Below are 22649 nucleotides of genomic sequence, written 5' to 3' on the forward strand. Positions count from 1 at the left end.
ATATTACAGTAATTTCCCCTTACTAGGGGCAGAGGACAGGAAGCTACTTATTACAGTAGATGCTCAGGGGATGCCTGAAACCATGAATAGTATCAAACCCTATATATACTGTTTTTTCTATACGTACATTCTTATGATAAAGTTTATGTCTTCTCTGGCATATCTAAATTGCCAGCATCATTACTCTTATACTTTGGGGCCATTCTTAAGTAAAATAAGGGTTACTGAACATAAGCATTGCAATACCATGACAAGCCAATCTAATAAACATGACTGCTACTAAGTGACTAAAGGGCAGGTGGCCTAACAGCATGGATAGGCTGGGCAAAGGGATAATTCATATCCCAGGCAGGACTATATGGGACATTGCATGATTTCTTCAAGCTACTCAGAATAGTATGCATTTTAAAACTTACAAATTGTTTATTTATGGAATTGTCCATTTATTATTTTTAGATCACAGTTGACCACAGGAAACCAAAACTGCAGAAAGTGACACCACGGATAAGGGGGAACTATTGTATAATCAAACTCATTATAATCAAACTGTCAAAAACTAAAGACAAAGAGAGAATATTGAAAGCAGCAAGAGGGAAGTAACTCATCACATAAAAGTGATGATAATTAGATTATCAGCTAATTTCTCAGCATTAATCTCAGAGGCTAGAAGACAACAGATTGATACTTATATGCGGAATCTAAAGAAAAGAATATGTGAATGAACTAATCAGTGACAGTTTTGAGGACACAAAGAAAAAACCGAGAGTTGTTAGATGGGCGGGGGCAGGGGGGGTGGGGATAAGAGGAAAGGTGAAGGGATTAGGAAGCAGCTGGTGACCACAAGATGGCCTCAGGGTTTTCTGAAAATTAATTTGGGGAACTTATTAAATAATGTCGTAAAGATTTTGTTGGGTATCCGATGGACATGCATCCTATTTGGGAGACCACCTCAGAGATAATGTGGATGCCTGATCATGGCATTGTACACCAGAAGCTAAACATTAATGAATGCCAACTATAATTTTATATATATAATGTGATGGCTCGGTGTGAGGTCGGAGGGATAATGGATGGGGGGAGGGGGGTTCACAGTGTGAGGGATATAAATGATGAACATCTAAGTATTACCTTGTCTTGTACACCTGAAACTAATAAAAATAAAAAAATTAAAATAAATAAAAATTTAAAAAAAAGAAGAAAAAAAGAATGATTTAAAGTGCTGAACGCAACATGGTATAGCCACTTTGGAAGAAGATAGTCTGACAGTTTCTTACAAAATGAAACATACACTTACTATATAATCTAGCAGCCATGCTCCTTGATATTTACCCAAAGGAGTTGAAACTTACGTCCACACACAAACCTGTGCATGAATGTTTATATTAATAGCAGCTTGATACATAATTGTCATAAGTTGTTGTCCTTTAGTAGGTGAATGAATAAATAAACTGTGGTTATCCATACAATGGAATATTATTTAGTGTTAAAAGAAAGAGCTATCAAGCCATGAAAAGACATGGACAAAGTTCAATTCATATTACTAAGGTAAAGAAGCCAATTTGTAATAGCTACATACTGAATATTTTAACAATAGGACATTCACCAAAAGGCAAAACTATGGAACAGTAGAAAAGTCAGTGGTTGCCAGGCATTGGGAGGGTACAGGGATGAATAAAAATTACCAAAAAACTATTCTAAAGGCAGCAATTGTTTTCATTATTTATGTAAGAGCAAGAATAAACTTAGAGATTTGATTTCCAACTTACTATAGATTTGAAGCAGAGATAAAACAAAGATTATCATTTATTGTTTTGTGTTAAAAATTTATTCCATCTTTTTTATATACCCCCTCATTACTAATATAAATTGACATAAGACACATAAATCAAAATATACTTACCAAATTTTTCTCAACTACAACATGCATTTCTATATACTGAGAGAAATCTGTAAGTGGCTGAAAAAAATCCACATCAAAATTTAAAAATTGCTTAAATATTTTAGTGTTTATCACTACTTCATGATTTCAGTGTTCAAAAATTCACTTTTATATACATAAATAGAACCAGGTAATGTAAACAAAATCAGGTATCACAGAAGTATTTTTCAGAATATTGCCTTTATCACCTCTTTTGCACCCAATCAACCACTTAATTTACTCAAAAAATAACTTTCCTCTACCTTCCATTCTCCATATTCTCATTGGTACTGGGCTATTCATATTTTTTTCCTTTTCTGAATAAACCCTTCTATTGTCTCTCCATTACAAAAGGTGTGAATTTCTATTAGCTTAATCATGCTATTAAAGAATACCATGTGGATTTTATTTATGACCCTGAAAGAGTAAAGACCCATCTCTGTGTTTAGAGGGGTGATATCGCACCGAAGGATAAAGTTAACCCCTGTACAAATCACCTCAGTAAAAAGGTGAGCAACGGAGAATCAAAATGACAAACTTTCTTAAACTGGACCATAGCTATCTCAAAATGTAGATTCTGGGTATGATGTCATCCACTTAGATCACAGTGGTTAAGTTGGGCACAAAAATGAGGACTGATGGGCGTTTGAACTCTGGTTTATCATTTATGTGATTTAGACTCTTCCCAAAAAATGGAGATAAAGTAATAATTGTTATATCTACTATCAAAAAATGTAACTTATTTTCATGATCATTTTTACATGAAGGTAACCTAGGAGGAATGGACTAGGGAAAACTTGTAAGACAGGCTTTACAAACACTTTAAGACTATAGTGTAGATGACTCAAAATACCTTGTTACTAAAATAGCATACCATCTACAAACATTGGACAAATATTTAGAAGTAGAGAAGGGGATAAAATTTCAGAAATTGAGGAAACTTTTATGTTTATTTTAATGTCTGATTTTTTCTTTACATTGAAGTTCAAAACTATCCCATTTAGTTAAACCATTTTCCTTAACATATTAAAAGACGTGATTAAAAAGAAAACAAGAAATCTGAGATTTTGTAGAGATCAGAAATTTAACTCTAATCTGCCAACAGTGGTGGTTGTAGTAACTTAAAGGAAAAGAAAAGTTGAGAAATGACAGTAGGACAAATATAGGGCTGATTGTTGATCACTCATTTTTCCCCATTTAAAAATTCTATTTATTGGCCCAAGCCTTGGAGATTTCAGGGTTTTGTTCAAAAAATGTAGATGAAATAATCTTATGGTCTACCTGGTTTCTTATCAATTCCATTCAAAATTAAGCATTAAATGTTTCATGATAGTTTGCTTTCATGAAGGGACTTTTAGGGACTTTAATGAAAGGACTCCATCCTTTCATTAAAGTCCCTAAAAAAAAGGAAATAATGCTACTTTACTGGAGGGTAAACATAAACACTTAAATTAATTGAGAGAAACAATGTATTAATGCATTGAGGGATTCAAAACAATTTCTTTGTTTTAACCAACACAAGTGTTAGTTATCTAACACTCCCTGAAGTCATCCTGGTTCGTTTTCATCTTTGAAATTAGAATTGGTGGTAGTTAATAATTTATTCATTCATTTAATAAATAATAAAATTTTATGGAGAAAAAAAAACATGTCTATTTCAGCCATATAAATAAATTTAAGATAAGGGTGAATAAACGAATGCCAGAAATGTGTGTGTTAAAATGTGAGCAGGCATCAAATTTCAAAAGACCTCAAAACAGATTATATGTAGTAAGAGAATGAGGCCATGTAAGGAGACATCTTCTATGGATGGAGTCATAAAAGGAGACTCCATATAGGAAGTCTCCTTACATGTACCCATTCTCTTACTACCTAAAATGGCTTTTCAGGACTTTTTAAATTTAACATATCTGTTGCTTAGATGTGCATTATATAAAGATTACTTCAACTGCAATACAGTTTTCTTTGGTCAAATAAATACTAAAGAATTGGATCTATACAAAAAGATTAGAGAACACTACTGAATGATACAATTGCAATATAGATAGATTAGAGTTAAATTTAAAATATGTCAAAGGTCATTGGTAAAAATATTTAGAGAGTGAGAAAGGGCTTGATAGATAGATGATGATAGAAAGATAGATAGATGACAGATAGATAATAAATAGACAAGTAGGTAAACAATCTGTTAGTATGTTTTGTTTAGCTTGAGCAACCATTATGTCCAATTTGGAATCAATAACTAAGGAAAAAGCTTGTGATCTGTGAATCACAATAGATAAAGACCTGGAAAAATATAGAAGGCAAGCAAAAACCTGAGGCATGACAGGAAATATCAATATCTAGAATCTAAGTGTAGAAGGAAAAGTCAGAAAAAGTGAGACAGAATGTGAAGCAGGAGAGTTTTATTGAAGAGTAAAGTGAGTAAAAAATTCCAGGGGGTTTTGATTTTATTTCACCATTAACATTGTACCTAATGGTGATGGACTGAATCCTTTCTTCGTAAGATTGGGGCAAGACAAGGATAAGTCTTCTCACCTACTCAACATTATACTGCAGGAGCTAACCAGGCAATTAGGCAATAAAAAAAAAAGTTATCCTAATTGAAAAGAAAGACTATAAACTATCTTTATTCAAGATGACATGACCGTGTACGTAGAAAGTCACAGGGTCTAGTAAAAAACTAATGAACAATTTCAACAAATTTGCAAAATACAAAATCAGTATACAAAAATCAATAATTTCCAAACACTAATAATGAGAAATACAAATTTAAAATAAAAATTAAATGTTCAACAGCGTTTAAACAATAAAATTTGTAGAAAACTAACTTAACAAAAGGTTTACTTGATAACTTTAAGAATCAACTATTGAAAACATTTCAGAAAAATATGAAAGAAAACCTAAAAACAAAGCTATTCAATGTTGATGGATAAAAAGAGTTTGTATTGTTAAATGGCAATATTTTCCAAATGAATCTACAGAATCAACACAATTCCAACTGACTTTTTAAGAAAATTGAAATAAATGAATTTTAAAATTTATTTGGAAATTCTAGTAGCAAGAATATCAAAAAAGAAGAATGCACGTTTACTAATTCCAAAACTTATTTCAAAGGTATAATACTAAAAATGTGTGGTTCTGGCATAAAAATAAGCATAAATATCAATGGAATTTAATTGCAATTGCAGAAATCATCCTTAATATTTATGATCAACTGATCTTTGAAAAAAAAAGGCCATGATAATTCAGTGAAACAAAAATACAATATTTTGACCAAAAGGTGTTGGGAAAACTAGATTTCCACATGAAAAGTTTTGAATTTAGCATTTCACATCAGACCACACAATAATTTACTTAAATTGAATCATGTAGTAAAACATAGGAAATTAAAGAATAAAACTTATAGGAGAAATATAGAAATAAATTTTGAAGTCCTGGTGTGATGGTTAATTTTATGTGTAAACTTGACTGGGCCACAATGTCCAGATATACATGAATGTATTTGTGTGTGTGTGTGTGTGTGTTTATGTACATACACATATGTGCACGCATACATGTATACATATATCCAATTGGTTCTGTTTCTCTGGAGAAATACATGCCCTGAAAAAGACTCTTCACTACTGTAGTTGCATATCTGAGATGGTTGACAATCAAACCCAGAATCTCATTTTATGAGTAGATGAATTACAATACAAATTGATTTCCAACATCAGAGGGTGTATACTGTTATAGTGAGGGCATTAATTGGGGAGAAATTAAATCCTGAATATTGGAATAGGGACATATGGGAGGAAGACTCTGATGAATCTGGGGTTACTAAACTCCTAAGCAGCTTCTCCATCCCTGTATGAGGATATTAACCCTGCATCTTGAGGAAAACATAATCTCTGCCCCTGCGGCAGTTGCCTTAAAAGATACTAGTGATTCTCCTCAGGACCCTAGGTATGTATCTTCAATATTTGTGTGAATGGTATTTGTATTATTATATCAAATTTTTGACATACTGGATATGGAGAAAGAAGTACATCTGCAGACAATAAAGATTTAGATCATGGGGGAAAAATGCCACTAACAGCAAAAAATACAAGCTTAGAGTTCTGGAAATTTGAATGACTAGCTTTAAGGCTTACAATATAAGTCATAAAGTTTCTGGTATATCTATCTATCTAACTATCTATCTATCTTATATATTAATTTCTGATTTTTATCAGAAAAAATACATTGTTTATGTTGCTGAATAGTAATAACCATACAGTTTACTCAATTAATTACCTACCTCTATAGTTTGTATTTTATAGGGCATTTCTTTTGGCTCAATATCCTCCTCAGCATATAAAGAATCACCTGCATTCTTATGTTTTACTTGATAAATCACATGTTCAAAACCAATCGAAGGCTCCAAGGGCTCAATTCCATAACTTACATTTTCAAACTGTAATATGCCCCTACAAATTTCAAAAAACAAGCAAATAAACAATACACCTTTTAAAGTTGATAAAATGCCATTTAGTCAGGGTTTTCTTAATAGTATGCAGATAATTTTCAGTCTTAGTCTTAGGTAGTAAAATAGGAAAAAGTTTCTAAGTATCCCGAAACTTATTGAGTGGCACAGAATAGTAATGCTATTGGTATTTGCATAGCTACTAATATTTCATGGTCTTATATCAAAAATCTTAATACAGGATAAGGGTAGGAGACACTACAAGAATTTCCACACTACACTTTCCAAAGGCTGTTTCCCACACACACAAAAAAAGTATTCTAAGAAAAAAATCTATTTTGTAGTTATAAAATTATATATCACAACCTGAGTCCAGTACATGTGCTAAGGATCACCATAGAATTTGGATAACCTTCAATGTACCCTTGGTAGAAGCAAAAACTCTGAAAAATAAGAGATAAAATACATACAGCTATATTAGAGTAAATCATGTGAAAGGTAATATTTTCAAATATTTAAAACAGATATGTTAATTGTGTATGTGTCAAATACTCATTGTTTCCTAGATAGATTTGTAGGATTATTAGATGAGCATTTGGCTTAATTATCAAAAAAAATTCCCACAGGTTCAAAAAGAATTAGTACACTTCCACATTTTTTCCTGTTCTGAATTAAACGTGATATTCTTGGTCATTAGAATCAAGGTAAAAGTCATCAAAAAATTATTTTTCCATACTGTTTTGATTTAATTTTGCAAGGTACAGGTAAAAAACAAAATGAATCCAAAAAGGAAATTTTTCTTCTCATAATTATTTGAGTGTAATAGCAGAGTAGTTTGTATTGGATTAACCTTCTCACCAATTACAAATATAAACTCAGAGTTAACTGTCTGCTGGAATAAAAAGGAAAACTCTTTAAAGAAAAGAGTCACAGGCTCTACAATGTGTCACTGAATATAGCCACTATGGTTTTAAAATATTAAATATGTGATAAAAGAAAAATGTGGCACATAGTCAAGGGAAAAATCAGAAAGAGAACTGATCCGGAAAAAATAACCTAGACTTTGGAGTTAGAAAAAAAAAAAAAAAGGCTTTAGAGCAGATATTAAAAATGTAACCAAGAACAATAAGGAAAATTTAGGCATAATAGGGAAGCAGTTGGGAAATTCATAAGAGAAAAGAAGATTATAAAAATTCAAATTCTAAATTCTAGAACAAAAATATATTTAAAATGTAACACATGGGATAGGTTTTACTTACTAGACATTGGAGATGGAAAAAAAGGTAAAAGAAAATAGACGTATACAAATCATCAAATCTGAACATACCTATAGCAATCTGTGGAATACTGTTACCTAACATATGTTTAATTGGAGTCCAGAGAAATGTAAAGAGAAAGTAGGCATAATAATATTTGGGGGGGAAAAGATCAAAATTTCCCCAAATATACTGAGATACTACAATTTGTAGATTCAGGCACTAAATATACAAATGGACAATGGCTAGATTATTTATAAAAATATAACTCTGACCCATAATCTGCAGCAATCTGCCCAGGAAATCAATCCCCTTATTGACAATAACTAGCCAGGAAGCCAGCCCGCTACAAATCAGAGCTTGTAGGAAGTCATATTGCTATCTTTGGTAACAATCCAGGAAGCTAAATATATAATAATCAGCACCAAATGACAAGGACTTAATTAAAAACTGTCAGTTTACCTAAATTTTGTCTGTCATCTTAAGACAAACCATAGAATGCCAAATATGTACCCCTAGACAATCACATAGCACGTTTCACTTCTAGTTAGCCTACCTACAGCTTCCCCATGCCACCAATCTCCAATCAGGACATACCTGAAGTTTTCCTTACTTTCCACTACATGAAGCTCTACCACTTCTCTGCTTGTCTTAGTGTATCTGTCAAAACACAAGTGCTGGTGGCTGATTCCCTTGCTATGTATGTCAAGCTCTGAATAAATGTCCTTTGCTTATTTTCATTTGTTTGGTTTTTGTGCGTTATCATGATATAAGGAACTCAGTACATCATAACAAACTAATGGAAATGAAAAATGAAGAGAAAATCTTGAAATAAGCCAAAGAAAAGTAGCACATAACAGTCAGAGGACTAGTGATAAAAACAATGATACTTCTCACTATATATATCTATAGATAGATGTAGGTACACATAGCTACAGAGTCAGGATACAATGAAATAGAATAACATGTTGAGAGAGAAAAAAATGCCTTGGCACGTAGAAAAATGTATTAAGAAAAAATATTCTTTAGAAACGAAGATTTGGCTCTCAGGACCACATCAATTACAACTAAACTACAGAACAACCATCACTGAGAATCACTTGAAGTCTAGCTGAACTGAAACCCTACAACTACAGACATACAGAAGAAGCCACCTCAAGACTGGGGCAGAGACACAGAATGGGCTAATCCCAAAACCACATGTGACCATTAAAAATTGGGAGTGATATCTTGATTACATAAGTACTCCCAGAAGAGTGAGGGGTCCCAGCCTCACCTCAGGCTCACCAGCCCAGGGTTCCAGTGTTGGGAAGAGAAGTCCCTATAACTTCTGGCTGTGAAAACCAGCAGAGATTGTGGATGAGTAAGACAGAGCCAGAGGGTGGCTGCACTCCCAAGTGCTCCTATTAAAGGACCCACGAATGGACTTACTTACTGTCAGACTCACTCACTCTGAGCTTCAGTGCTGAGGCAGCAGCTCTAGAGGCGCCAGGGACATACAGGGAGGAACTGAGTGGTCTAGCTTCAGGGTGAGGGCTGGAGAGGCAGCTTTTTTCCAGATGGAGTAGACGGAGTAGCTGGTGAAAGCCATTGTTTCTTTGAGCCCTCCCCCTCCCTGTGTGCAGAGGCCAGTAGATGTCATATCTGCATCTCCATCAAATGTACTATCACCTTTCATCTGCCCTGCCCTACTGATTCCCTGATACCCCACCCCACCCAACATTTGGGCCCGCCCAAGTCACTCTCAGTGGATTTTCTATACAAATAACCTATCTTAGCTCATGTGTGGACTTTCATAAAATCTCTCAAATTTTCACAAAACCCAAACAAGCAGCATCTGGTTTCTGTGGGTCGCGTACCTCTGGCTGAGCAGCCATAAGCCTGGTAAAAGCAACAGCTGGTCTCAGTTCATAGATTGTCCTCTCAAGGCACCTCCAAGTCTTGTATGGGAGGGGGCACCTGCAGATTGCTTTGTGGCTTATACCAGGTAGCCCTAGGCAGGGCACATGTTGTGGTTAAACTAGGCTTGCAGCTGGTCCCCTCCCAGGAGGCCCCAGTGCTGGCCTTCCTGGTGGCCAGTTTCAGACTAAGCTGGAGTATCACCCTGCCACCTTCAAGAACAACACATCAAGAGGGCAGACTGGACAGGTGCCCTGCTCTGCAGGGTCAGTCCTTGCACAGTAGCTCCTCTGCTGTAGTCAAGGTCAGTACTCACAGCCAATCAGGCTAAGGGTCAATCCCTCCCATTGATGTACAAACAGCAACCAAGTCTCAACCACAACAAGCGGGAACACAAAACACACACAAGGGGCACACTGCAGCACCCAGCTCTGGTGACCAGGGAGACTGCACCACTGGGTTCCACAAGACACCTATTACATAAGGCATCTCTCTAGTAGGACCAGGAGGCATAGCTGCTCTACCTTATACATAGAAACAAACACAGGGAGGTAGCAAAAATGGGAAGACAAAGAAACATGTTTCAAATAAAAGAAAGGAACAAAACTCCAGAAAAAGAACCAAACAAAATAGAGACAAGCAATCTACCAGATGCAGTGTTCCAAACACTGGTTATAAGAACACTCAATGATCTCTGGGAGAACTTCAATAAAGAGATAGGAAACATAAAAATGGAGATAGAAAACATAAAGAATAACCAGTCAGAAATAAAGAATACAATAACTGAAATGAAGAATACATGAGAGGGAATCAACAGTAGATTAGATAAAGCAGAGAGTTAAATCAGCAATTTAGAAGATAAGGTTGTAGAAAACACCCAATCAAAACAGCAAAAGAAAAAAAGAATCCAAAAAACTGAAGATAGTTTCAGGAGCCTCTGGGAAAACATCAAACATACCAACATTCACATCATAGGGATACCAGAAGAAGAAAGAGCAATAAATTGAAAACCTATTTGAAGAAATAATGACAGAAAACTTTCCTAAACTGGCAAAGGAAATAGATATACAAGCTGAGGAAGTGCACAGAATCCCAAACAAGATGAACACAAATAGGTCCACAGTAAGACACATCATAACTAAAATGACAAAGGATAAAGAAAAAGAGAGAATCTTAAAAGCAGCAAGAGAAATGCAGTTAGTTAGTACAACAGAGCTCCCATAAGACTGTCAGGTGACTCCTCAATGGAAACTTTGCAAGCCAGAAGAGATTGGCAGGAAATATTCAAAGTGATGAAAAGCAAAGACCTACAGCCAAGATTACTCTACCCAGCAAAGCTATCATTTAGAATCAGAGGACAGATAAAGAGTTTTCAAGAACAACACAACAAATAAAAACCTAAAAGAATTTATCACCACCAAACCAGTATTACAAGGAATTTTAGAGGGATGTCTTAAAGTTGAAAAGAAAAAAATAAATAAATAATAAGAATAATAAAATGTCAAAAACTACAGATCTATCAACAATTACTTTCAATGTAAATGGATTAAATGTTCCAATCAAAAGATAGGGTGGCTGAATGGTTGAGAAAACAAGACCCTTACATATGCAGCCTACAAGAGACTCACTTCAGGTCGAAAGGCACACAGAGACTGGAAGTAAAGGGATAGGAAAATGATATTTCATGGGGAATAAATAAAGCTGAGGTAGCAAGACAAGAGACAAAATATACTTTAAAACAAAGGCTATAACAAGAGACAAAGGACCTTGTAATCCAATTCCTGGGTATTTATCTTAAGAAACCCAAAATGCCACTTTGAGGGAACAAATGCATCCATATGTTCATTGCAGTATTGTTTATAATGGCCAAGATATGGAGGCAGTCTAGGTATCCGTCAATGGATGAATGGATACAAAGTAGGTGGTACTTACATACAATGGAATATTTCTTGGCCATGGATGGGAATGAGTTCTTGCCATCTGCAGTAGCATTCATGGAACTAGAGGGTATTGTGCAGAGTGGGGTATGTGAGATATAGAAAGACAGAAATAATGTGATTTCATTTATATGGAGACTAAAGAACAAAATAAACAAAACAGAAACAGACGCATAGATACAGAGAACATTTTGATGGTTGCCAGATGGGAGGGCTGTTGGGGGTGAGTGAAAAAGATGAAGGAATTAAGAAGTACACCTTGATTGTTACACAGTATTCATAGGGATATAGGGTATAGCATATGGAATATAGTCAATAATATTGTAATAACTGTGTATGGTGTCAGATGGGTACTGGATTTATCGGGGTGATAGCTGGGTGGGGAAAGGGGGTTGGAGGGCAGAATAAAAAAGATGAAAGGAATAAGAAATACAAATTGGTAGTTACAAAACAGTCATGGGGATGTAAAGTAAAACAGAATATGGTCCAAAATACGGTAATAGCTGTGCATACTGCCAGGTAGGTACTAGATGAGTCAGGAGGATCACTTCTTAAATTATGTACTTGTAAATGTCTAACCACTATGCTGTACACCTGAAATTAATATAAAATAATATTGAATATCAAAATAAATAAATAAATAAATAAATAAATAAATAAATAAATAAGTAAATAAGATGTAGAGAACTGATGGCTGGTATGACAACATGATGAGCTCTACAAATCTGACCCTAACAAAATGAATGAAAATGATAAATAAACAACCATTTAAACCATCTGCAAATAGTCAAAGAGACAAATGGTCCTAAGACAAAATGAATAAACAGTTACTCAGGAAAACTTATGAAAATACAGTAAGAAACATGAAAGCCTGTGTTATTTGAACCAAGACCACATCCTCCTTACCCCACTCCAAGTTCAGTGAGATACATGAGGCTGCTGCAGGAGAACACAACATATTGCTTTACAATAAACCTTTTTTCAATAGAAAGAGTACACTCTTTTCAGTAGAAAGAGTACACTCTAAAATAATGACAAAAGTATAGCATAGTAAGTACATAAACTAGTAACATAGTGGTATATCATTATTAAGTATTATGTACTGGACATAATTGTATGTGCTACACTTTTCTATGACTGGCAGCACAGGTTTGTTTACACCAGCATTACCATAATTACATGAGTAATGCATTGAACTACAACAATACAATGGCTACGAGATGTCACTAGGCATTAGAAACTTTTCAGTTCCTAATTCAGTTCCTATTTCAATTATAATTTTATGGGATGACCATTGTATATAATGATGTTTAGTCGGTGACTAAAGCATCATTATGCAGCTCATGGTTATATTCATTATATTTGAGGCCAACATTTAACTGAGGTCAATATGCAACAACTTCCACATTCAGGCTAATAAAACATTCTTTTTTTTGTCTTTGTAATTATACATTTATCTTTCATTGTTACCGCCTTAGAGGTAGGAGATGGGGTTAAGTGTTAGGTATAGTAGAATTGTATAAAATTCAGGCATGGGATATGTGTCTCATTGTCTTTTTAATTCTAACTCTCTCTCGGTCTCTTACACATACACACACATACACGGTCACACACACATATACATGCCATGTGCACATACATGTACACATATACGTGTGTGTGTATATACATGCATACATATACATAAATGTCATAACTAAATTTGACTATGTATTATTTATATATCTGTATAGACTACTCCATAGATGACTCACATATATTTGCCCTATCTGTTCAGCAAAATTTAAAGCAATTATTCACATATCTATTATCTCTTCTTTTAGAAGCTTAATCTCTATAAAAATGGTTTAATTTCAAAGTACTGGTATATTCACTACATAGAAATCAGCAATACAAATGGAAAAATCAATAAGAATTGGTAGGCAAGGCAAAGGTAAAAAGAAAAACAGCATATTAGGTATGGGTAATTAATGCAATTATATGCACACTTCTCTATTTTTTTAAATAGACATAAAATGAAGCTCCAAGCATTCCAAATATATGAAAAGTTAATATATTCCTAAATGTACATGAAATTCCATGTGTATTTACTTGGTCTCTGAAAATACTTCAGACATATATGTACATGAAATTCCATGTGTATTTACTTGGTCTCTGAAAATACTTCAGACATATATGTGGAGCCTTCTTTGCTTCCCATATTTAGCTTTCCTGACCCAAGCCATGTTTTTTCATTTGAAGTATTTCACAACATATTCAACCCTTTCCCCACAGGGACATAAGCACATACATGTATATCATCATGAAATAATGGCCTAAAAACATCACAATTATTTTTGGTTTGCATAATCATCTGTGTAATAAGGCTTACTCAAGACATATCATCAAAAAGAAATCAATTCATGCCAAAACAAAACATAACTCCAATCTTTTGTACTCCAGCCACAAGTGGATCCTAAGTAAGATGATCACAGAAACTCACATAACAAAGGCAAAACAGATGATAAAAATCATACCTGGAACTGTTGTTCAAAAGGTTTCCTATCTCTTGTGCCTTTGTAACCATAAACTCTAAAATTATGAGGTAAAAAAGCCCTGTAAAATAAAGATTAAAAGTGTTTAATGGAAAAAGTTTTTGCTAAGCTTTTAATTTGAAATTTTATTTTATTATGCCTATTATAAAAAGGTAGGTAGGCAGAGGGAGAGAGGGAAAAACAGAGAGATTGATTTTCTAATTTTGTTATAATTTCACTCAAAAATCCTAGTCTCCAGTCCTCCCCTCACTCACTTTTACCATCACACTCTCCTCCTAACTGTTTTTTAAATACACAGGCAAGCTTTTGCTTCAGGGTATTTGCAGAAGTTGTCCTTTCCTGGGATGTCCTTCAACACTGCTCACTGTCTCAGCTATTTCAAGTCTTTGCTTATATAGGAACTTCTCAGCGAGGCTTATCTTGACAAGTATATAAAAAAATTATTAAACATTAGATTTTCAAAAGACACTTTTTACATTTTTTTTCATTTATTGGGGTGACATTTGTTAGTAAAATTACATAGATTTCAGGTGTACAATTCTGTATTACATCATCTATAAATCCCATTGTGTGTTCACCACTCAGAATCAGTTCTCCTTCTATCACCATATATTTGATCCCCCTTACCCTCATCTTCCACCCCCATACCCTCCTTACCCTCTGGTAACCACTAAACTATTATCTGTGTCTATGAGATTTCTCCAAAGAGGACATACAAATGGCAAACAGACATATGAAAAAATGCTCAACATCACTAATCATCAGAGAAATGCAAATAAAAACCACAATGAGATATCACCTCACCCCAGTCAGAATGGCTTTCATCAACAAGACAAATAGTAAGAACTGTTGGAGAGGCTCTGGAGAAAAAGGAACCCTCATACACTGTTGGTGGGAATGCAGACTGGTGCAGCCCTTATGGAAGGCAGTGTGGAGCTTCCTCAAAAAGTTACGAATAGAATTACCATATGACCCAGCAATCCCTCTCCTGGGTATCTACCCAAAAAATCTGAAAACATTTATCCATAAAGACACGTGTACTCCAATGTTCATTGCAGCTTTGTTTACGGTGGCCAATACATGGAAACAACCAAAATGTCCTTCGATAGATGAATGGATAAAGAAGTTGTGGTATATATACACAATGGAATACTATTCGGCGGTAAGAAAAGATGATATAGGAACATTTGTGACAACATGGATGGATCTTGAGAGTATAATGCTAAGTGAAATAAGTCAGACAGAAAAAGCAGAGATCCATATGATTTCACTGATATGTGGTATATAAACCAAAAACAACAAAAGAACAAGACAAACAAATGAGAAACAAACAAACAAAAATACTTTTTACTTTTCTTTATAATTTTGCTTAAGCATTTACCATCTTCTAACACTCTACTTGATCTACTTATTTATTAAATCATTATTCGTGTCATCTGATAACAATATAAACTCAGAGATTCATATCCAGTTTGTTTACTAATGCATCTCAAGCATTTAGAAGAATATCTGAAAAATAACAAATGGTCAATAAATAATGAACTGATATGACATAAATTCAACAGATTAGATGGAGATCTCACATTGAAATATATTATTTGTAAATATGAGAAGAATATGTGTAAAAGGTTTTATAAAGAGAAAGGTAGGTGTAGGTATCCAATTTTCATTTTGCCCACCAAGTATAATATAAAGACTGTCAGTGCCATGACAGTCTGGATTTATTGAAGCAACGGGTACAAGAGTCAAGCCACTGACACTCAGCACAAAGTTTTTTGTGTTCTTGTCATAACAAAAAACAAAAGGACCCACAATGGGGTGGGGCTCCAGGGAATGCACCGATTCTGAGTTGAAAATCCTATAAAGTAATTTAGCTGGTTATATTCAGGCACTATTTGTTGGCAGAGAAAGATTCCAAACATCCATATCTGTCCCAAGGACAAAGCTGCTATTGGGAACTAGAAACAAGCAGAACTTTTGGTGATCATGCAGGCCAAGGAGCTAAACTTAAAATTTCTGAAAATAAGAGCAAAATATTTTCAAAATTAATGATACAGAATCAATGTGCTCTGCGTAATTCAAGCACAATAAAATCAAAAAAATCATATCTAAATATTTTTTTTGTTTTTTGTTTTTTGTTTTTTTTAAAATATTTTTTAAAAGACTGATGGAAACAAAAATAAAATCTTCAAAGTGTCGAGGGGAAAAAAAAGATGTTATGTTCAAAGAAACATGAAGACCTATAGCTTCATTTTTCAATAGAAATGAAGAAAGCCAGAAGACAATGAAATGATAATTTAAAGGGGCTAAAGTCAGATGAGATCAGGCAGGTTCAGGGTGGTATAAATGGTGTATTATAGAAATGTACACTTGAAACCTATATAAGTTTACTAACCAATGTCACCCTAATAAATTTAATAAAAATTTAAAACATAATAATTGAAAAAGGGCTAAAGTCATTTTTAAAAAGTCATCCTAGAATTTATTCTAGCAAAAAAGTTTTTAAGAATAGAGTTAAGATTTAACAATGAATACAAACAAATATAATTCAAAACAAGCAGACCTGTAATAGAAATACAGAGAAATCCCAAGACCTGAAAATTAGCTACAGGCAGAAACAGAAATGTACGAAGACATAAAGAGCACCAGAGTGGGTAAATTTATGGTTAAATATAAAGGAATATTGACTTCACTAAAAATAATAGTAAAAGCTTATTGGGGTTTAAAAGTATCCAGGATTATGATATATAAAAAAATAATGAGAAGGTAGATGACGATAAGTGGAAGTAAAAGGTTTGATGATCTAACAATATAGGGTAATTGGTAAAAGTAATAATTTATATTAGATGCCACAATTCAGAATTAATATGGTAATCTAGAGAAAGTACTGAAAAAAGAGTAAAAGGATACATGACAAAAAAATTCAGTTGACGGAACATAGTGTAATATAAAATAATGGATGCATTAAAATGGACACAATGAAAAACAGGGATATAAAATAAATGGTACCAAAGAAAAAATAACAAAATGATTTCAAAAATATATGGAAAATCAAAGGATGAAGAAAATCAAAGACATCTTAGAACTGTAGAACTAGCTCGGGTATCAAGACCTATTACAGAGTCTTAGTAATAAATACTGTGTGGTGTTTCCATAGGTAAAATAGGGATCAAGAATAAACATATAAACTTACAGAAGGGGAGAAAAGGAGTACAGAAAGAGACCCTCTCATCAATAGTCATTTTTTTTATGACAAAGATTATATTACAGTGGAGTGAGAAAAAAATTATTTTTCAATAGCATGTCCTGAATTCACTGAAGGCTAACATGAAAAAAAAATTAAATCTTGACTCCTATGCTCACAAAATACACAAACATCAATTCTAGATGGATTCTAGAGTTAAATATGAAAGTGAAAACAATGAAAACCATTAGAAGAAAATAACTTGGATTTATGACTATATGTAGACAATGGTTTATTTTAAAACACAAAAAGAATACAAAGTAAAAATGATAATTTGGACTCCATTAAAAGAAAGAATTATAGGCTCAATTAAAAAAACTAGACTAAATCAAAAATTGAAAAAGAAAAATATAGTTTACAAATACTAAACAAAAAGAAAGTTAATGTAACTGCATGCCCATCGGATAAATTAAAATTTAAGACAAACTACTAGAAAAGTTATTTCATAATGTTAAAACATTATTCAAGAAAAGATAAACTATTTAAAATGTTTATTTTAAAATTTTATAATCTCAAAAGATACAATTCAAAATTTACAGAATACAAAGAAACTTGTCAATTTGAAAATGATTGTGGAAAATTTCAAAATGCATATATATATTACAAAATAATAGAATAAATAAAAATATCAGTTTGGATATAGCAGAAGAGTTTTATGATATGATTTAAAAACATTGTCTGAAATAACTGGAGAATACATGCCATTTTCTAGTTCATATAGAACATTACAAAAACTGAATACACATTACATCAAAAAGTAAGTCTCAAGAACTTTTAAAGGATTAAAATTAGAGAATATTCTGTGATCAAAAATTATTAGAACTAAAAACTAGAAAAGTGCCACATGTATTGACACTAAGAGATACAATGAAATAATTTATGGGACAAAGGAGAGATGTAATATAAGCCAGAAAAAGCTTGCTAATGATGAAATGGAGAAAATTCTACATATCCAAAGAAGTGGGGGTCAGCTAAACAATACTTTGGGGTAGGGGGAAATTAGTCTTAAATTCTTAAACTAGAAAATATACAAGTGGTTGATGAGTAATCAACTTAGAATTCACTTAAGGAAGTTAAAAACAAAGATCAAAATAAACCCAAAGAAACTGAAAGCAATGCAATAATGCAAAAATCATATATAATACATGATTAAGAAAACAAAAATTAGTTCATGGAAAGGTTATGTTGAGGTTTATCAAAGAGAAAATAAAAGAGGGATGAAATAACTAATAAAATAATATTCCTTGCAAAAATGCAGCATTTTTTAATTCAGAAAGAAGTAATTTTGAGTCAGTTCTCAATATCTTCCTTCAAACTAGTATCATTCATTTTATATATAGAAAACGTTTTCCAAGCTGAATGGTGTATAAAAGGATTGCAGCTGTGAAATCTAGAAATAATACAGAAGTATTTCTTATCTTTGTATTGATTTTGTAACTTCATTTGCAGACTTCTGCTTGTCATTATTCTTAGGAGTCTATTATTATTTTTAAAAAATCCATTACAATTTTGATTTTTCTTTATTCTTTAGTATCATGTGCTTCTTTTCCCCAAATTCATTGGCTGACATCGAATTAAGTTTGGCTAATTACAATTATATTCTAAATCTTTAATGTATTCTGACACAGTATGTAAACTTACTTTTTTTAAATTATCACTACTCTTTCTACCTAAAAATCCTCTATGTTCTTTCAAATAGAGTTGAATGTAAAGAAACTCAAAAGCAAGTAATATGTTTTAATAAAAACAAAAAATTATCAAATGCATCCTTTATAAAACAACATGGATAACCAAAAATAAATCTGTTGCTACTGGGAAGGAGGAAGATGAGAGCATACTTGTAAAATCTGGATTCAAGTCCTAGATATTCATTACAGATTTTGAATGTTTTTTTAAAGGATAAAATAAGAAACAAATGAACAGCCATTAAGTGGAAATGTTCACAAATACAAAATAATTACATTCTGGATAATTATAAATAATCATTTAAAATAGAACAAAGACAGGTGATAAAATAATATAGATCACCTACTTTTGCATTAGGTTCACAGTGTATGTTTTCCCTTCAATTACAATGTTGTAGGACACCTGGCAGGAGAATATATTAAAAAGGCAAAGAAAAGTAAGAAGAATATTAGAAAGAATAACAATAATCACATTCTAAAGTATACTAATACAATAAAAACAGAAAATTTATAATTTAATAAAGATGTATTTCAATGGAATTTGATATTAAAATATTGGCTTTCATAATAAAAATAGGTGGAATAATATGATTTGTGTATTTTCTTATTTGTTAACTTTTAAATTTATCCAATAAAATAAAATCTGAAAATTTGATTATCTTTATCCAATAATTATATCTTAATAAAAATGGATGTCATTACAAAATTAATGCTTAAAATGAAAGAGCATAATTAAATTAACAGAAATAGTAGAGGAAAGAATTAACAGCACATAGTGTATAATATTTGTAGAGTTTATGATGTCTGCTTCAAGTTTAGCTGCAGTAGTCATTGATCTGTTTTATTAATATTAGGATTAGGAAGTGATGTTTAACAAATGGACAGTTTAGTCTTTATAGATCAATTTGGGGAGCTTTGACATCTTTACATTATTGGACCTTCCAATCCATGAGCATGGGATATATTCAATTTATTTAGGTCTTTAACTCCTCTCCTCTTGTTTTGGTGTCTTCAGTGTCTAGTATGTAGTTTCTTCAGCTGTCTCTGGTCCACTGTTAATTGTTAATATTTTCACTTTCGTACTATATTTTTCACATCTGGATGTTCCAGTTATTAGTTTTAAAAAGCTCTTAGTCTTTTTAAGTGGAATATTCTCTTCTATGATATTTATTCTTTATTTATTAATTATAATAATTACTAATATACACTTTCATGTTGTTTGTAGCATTTGTTGAATCAGTAAATACAATAACCTTATTGGTTCAAAAAATACTATTAATCTCCTGTTCTAAACACTGGGGATAGAGACATTAACAAAATAGTCAATTTTTTTCCTCACATATTTGACAGTGGAGGACAGGTGATTTTTTTTCTACCAATCTTATGAAAATTAATATCATAGAATCTAGCGGTGCCTAGTTGGAGATATTGCCCTGTAAATAGATTCTGTGTATATTTTCTAATATGACAATTATATATAAGCAATTATATATATTTGCATAAAAATAAACCCTTCTGAAATACTATTAAATGCCTTACCTCTTTTTTCTATTTAAATAATTAAATTTGAAGTTTTCATAAATATTGTTTCCTTTTTAAATGATATACTAGGGTGTCAAAAATATATATATACACATGACTTCTATTCATCTTTTGTTACTGGTATGCATTGAGTATTACAATTTTAATAGTTTTTTCCTTTCTTAAAATGTATATATATTTTTTGGAACCCTCTGTATTGAATATTTTAAGCTTGTAATATCTGCATTAGGGTGACAAGTGTGTAGTCACTAAAAAATATTTGTATTCAAATTACCAGAACATTTACTACCCAACCAAAAGAAAATTAAGGAGGGGTGTATCAAAAAATACATTTTACTTCTGTAGAAATTATTCTAGAAATTAGTAAAAAAGAAATACAAATCTTTCCAATTCAAAGAAAAACTAGTACCCTGAACCAAGATGAACTAAGATGGCATGAAAAAACCAGCCTTAATGATTAACATACTTGCAATCAAAATGCAAAAATCACTCACATAACACGTCAGTAAATCAAATGACCATCATCCCACATAAGGAAGCCATAAGCTTACTTAACAAAAACAACAACAATTTCCTTCAAATATAGCCTGGTGAGTGAGTGAAAGAATCTCTAGATGGATCAGGTCAATGATTATTTCAATCAAGAGGGAAATAAATTTAGAAGGTGGGACTTGTATCTTTCATAATAAACATCATTGTACCATATGTCTATGAAACATTGTTAATCTTGGTTCATTTGCAAAAGGGCTTTTTTACTTAAGAAAATTAGGTATAAATATAAAATTCAGCAAGTGTGCATAGATGACAAATGCCAGGTTTACTTTTTAGGAACAAAATAGTCGCATGGTTTTTAGATTGTGAAAAATGTTAGTGCTTAATTACATGAGATTCAACTCCTTCACTTGACATTGACCGTATTTTCTCTGGAATTGTAATTTGCATACGTAGTCTGTGAGAATCTGCAAGGTGCAAAATGTTTTATTAGAGCAACACCCATTGCCTCATAGCTTCCTTCATTATTTTCTCATCTAAATTCATAATATTTTATATGCCACCGCTTATTTTTACTATCTTTTCAAATACCCTCAATCCACAGTCTCTCTAGAATAACAAGACTTTGTAAAGAGGGCATGTATATTGCTCTGGGAATATTGACCTGTGAGCAGGCCGTGCTAATTCTGAGGTAAGAGGACCAAGCACTTTCAGTACAGATAAACTCAAATCCTTTTGACCATCCAACTATACAGCCCAGAGGTAAAAAACGCAGAGGGGTGTATGAAACACTGATCCTGAGGCATCCACTCAAGCCATGCATAGCATCTCCTATGTTTTCTATGGTCCCAAGATGAGTGGTAAAGCCCCCTCGCGTCCAATGTGGGTATTGGTTTCGAAAAGGTGGCAATGTGGGAGTGGGCTCAGGCTTCCCGAGTTGGAGCCCCCACAAGAAAGCACTTTCCCAGGGCTATCCAGTCTCTCGGAAACCCACAGGAGAGGCGACATTCCCGACAGGTTAGAGGAGGGTTTTTGTTCTTACTGTCCTCTGTTTGGAGCCCGATGAGCCCAATGAGCAGAAGCAGAAGGCACAGCATGGCTTGACGTCCTGGATCCCAGGCGGAATAATGGCAGTTGGCTTGGCTAGAAGGCTGTTGGAAGCGCGAGGAGACCCCTGTAAGAAGCAGACAGCTGTGGGTGCAAAGATGGGTGCGGAGGGTGGATGCTGTGTGCTGTTATTCTGCATAGATATGCAGTACGAGGCTTCAACTCAGTTTGAGGCCGCTTTTAGGCTGAAAAAAGAGCAGAATCATTTCCAAAGGGCAGGGGTGAAGAAACAGCTAAGAGACAGGAAGACTCATGTACACTTCTTAAGAGAACTTTGAAATGAAGTTATAAAATACGTACAAATATTTTTTCTACAAACTACAGGCACATACATCAACTAATATTCAAGTAAACAAACCAGAGTAATTAGTACCTATATCCAGCTCAAAAAATAAAATATAGAACCACCAAAGACCCCAGATTGCCCTCTGACAATCATGACCTCTAACACCATAGGTTACTTTTGTCTATTTTTGAACTTTGTATGAATGGAACAAATCACCATTCACTTTTTTTTTATGTTTGAGTTCTTTTAATCTGATGATTATAAGATCCAAACATGTAAGTAGCAATAGTTGTTTTTTTCTT

The 22649-nt window shown here is 33.1% G+C and overlaps 1 protein-coding gene across 1 annotated transcript in view; it reads right to left on the bottom strand.

Annotated features, from left to right (window-relative positions):
• Positions 1 to 22051, bottom strand: part of LOC308496886 (disintegrin and metalloproteinase domain-containing protein 2-like) — a gene marked incomplete at its 5' end in the record, with an annotated part of 91524 nt that extends 69473 nt beyond the window's left edge. Inside the window, 7 exons of the mRNA XM_081046669.1 lie at positions 1901 to 1957; positions 6201 to 6369; positions 6732 to 6808; positions 13974 to 14052; positions 19268 to 19323; positions 21345 to 21421; positions 21997 to 22051. Coding sequence (XP_080902795.1) covers positions 1901 to 1957; positions 6201 to 6369; positions 6732 to 6808; positions 13974 to 14052; positions 19268 to 19323; positions 21345 to 21421; positions 21997 to 22051 — 570 coding nt within the window. The remainder of the gene's footprint in view (positions 1 to 1900; positions 1958 to 6200; positions 6370 to 6731; positions 6809 to 13973; positions 14053 to 19267; positions 19324 to 21344; positions 21422 to 21996) is intronic.
• Positions 22052 to 22649: the final 598 nt, after the last annotated feature.

This window comes from Rhinolophus hipposideros, assembly GCF_964194185.1.
Source record: "Rhinolophus hipposideros genome assembly, chromosome: 4".
Lineage (NCBI taxonomy): Eukaryota > Metazoa > Chordata > Mammalia > Chiroptera > Rhinolophidae > Rhinolophus > Rhinolophus hipposideros.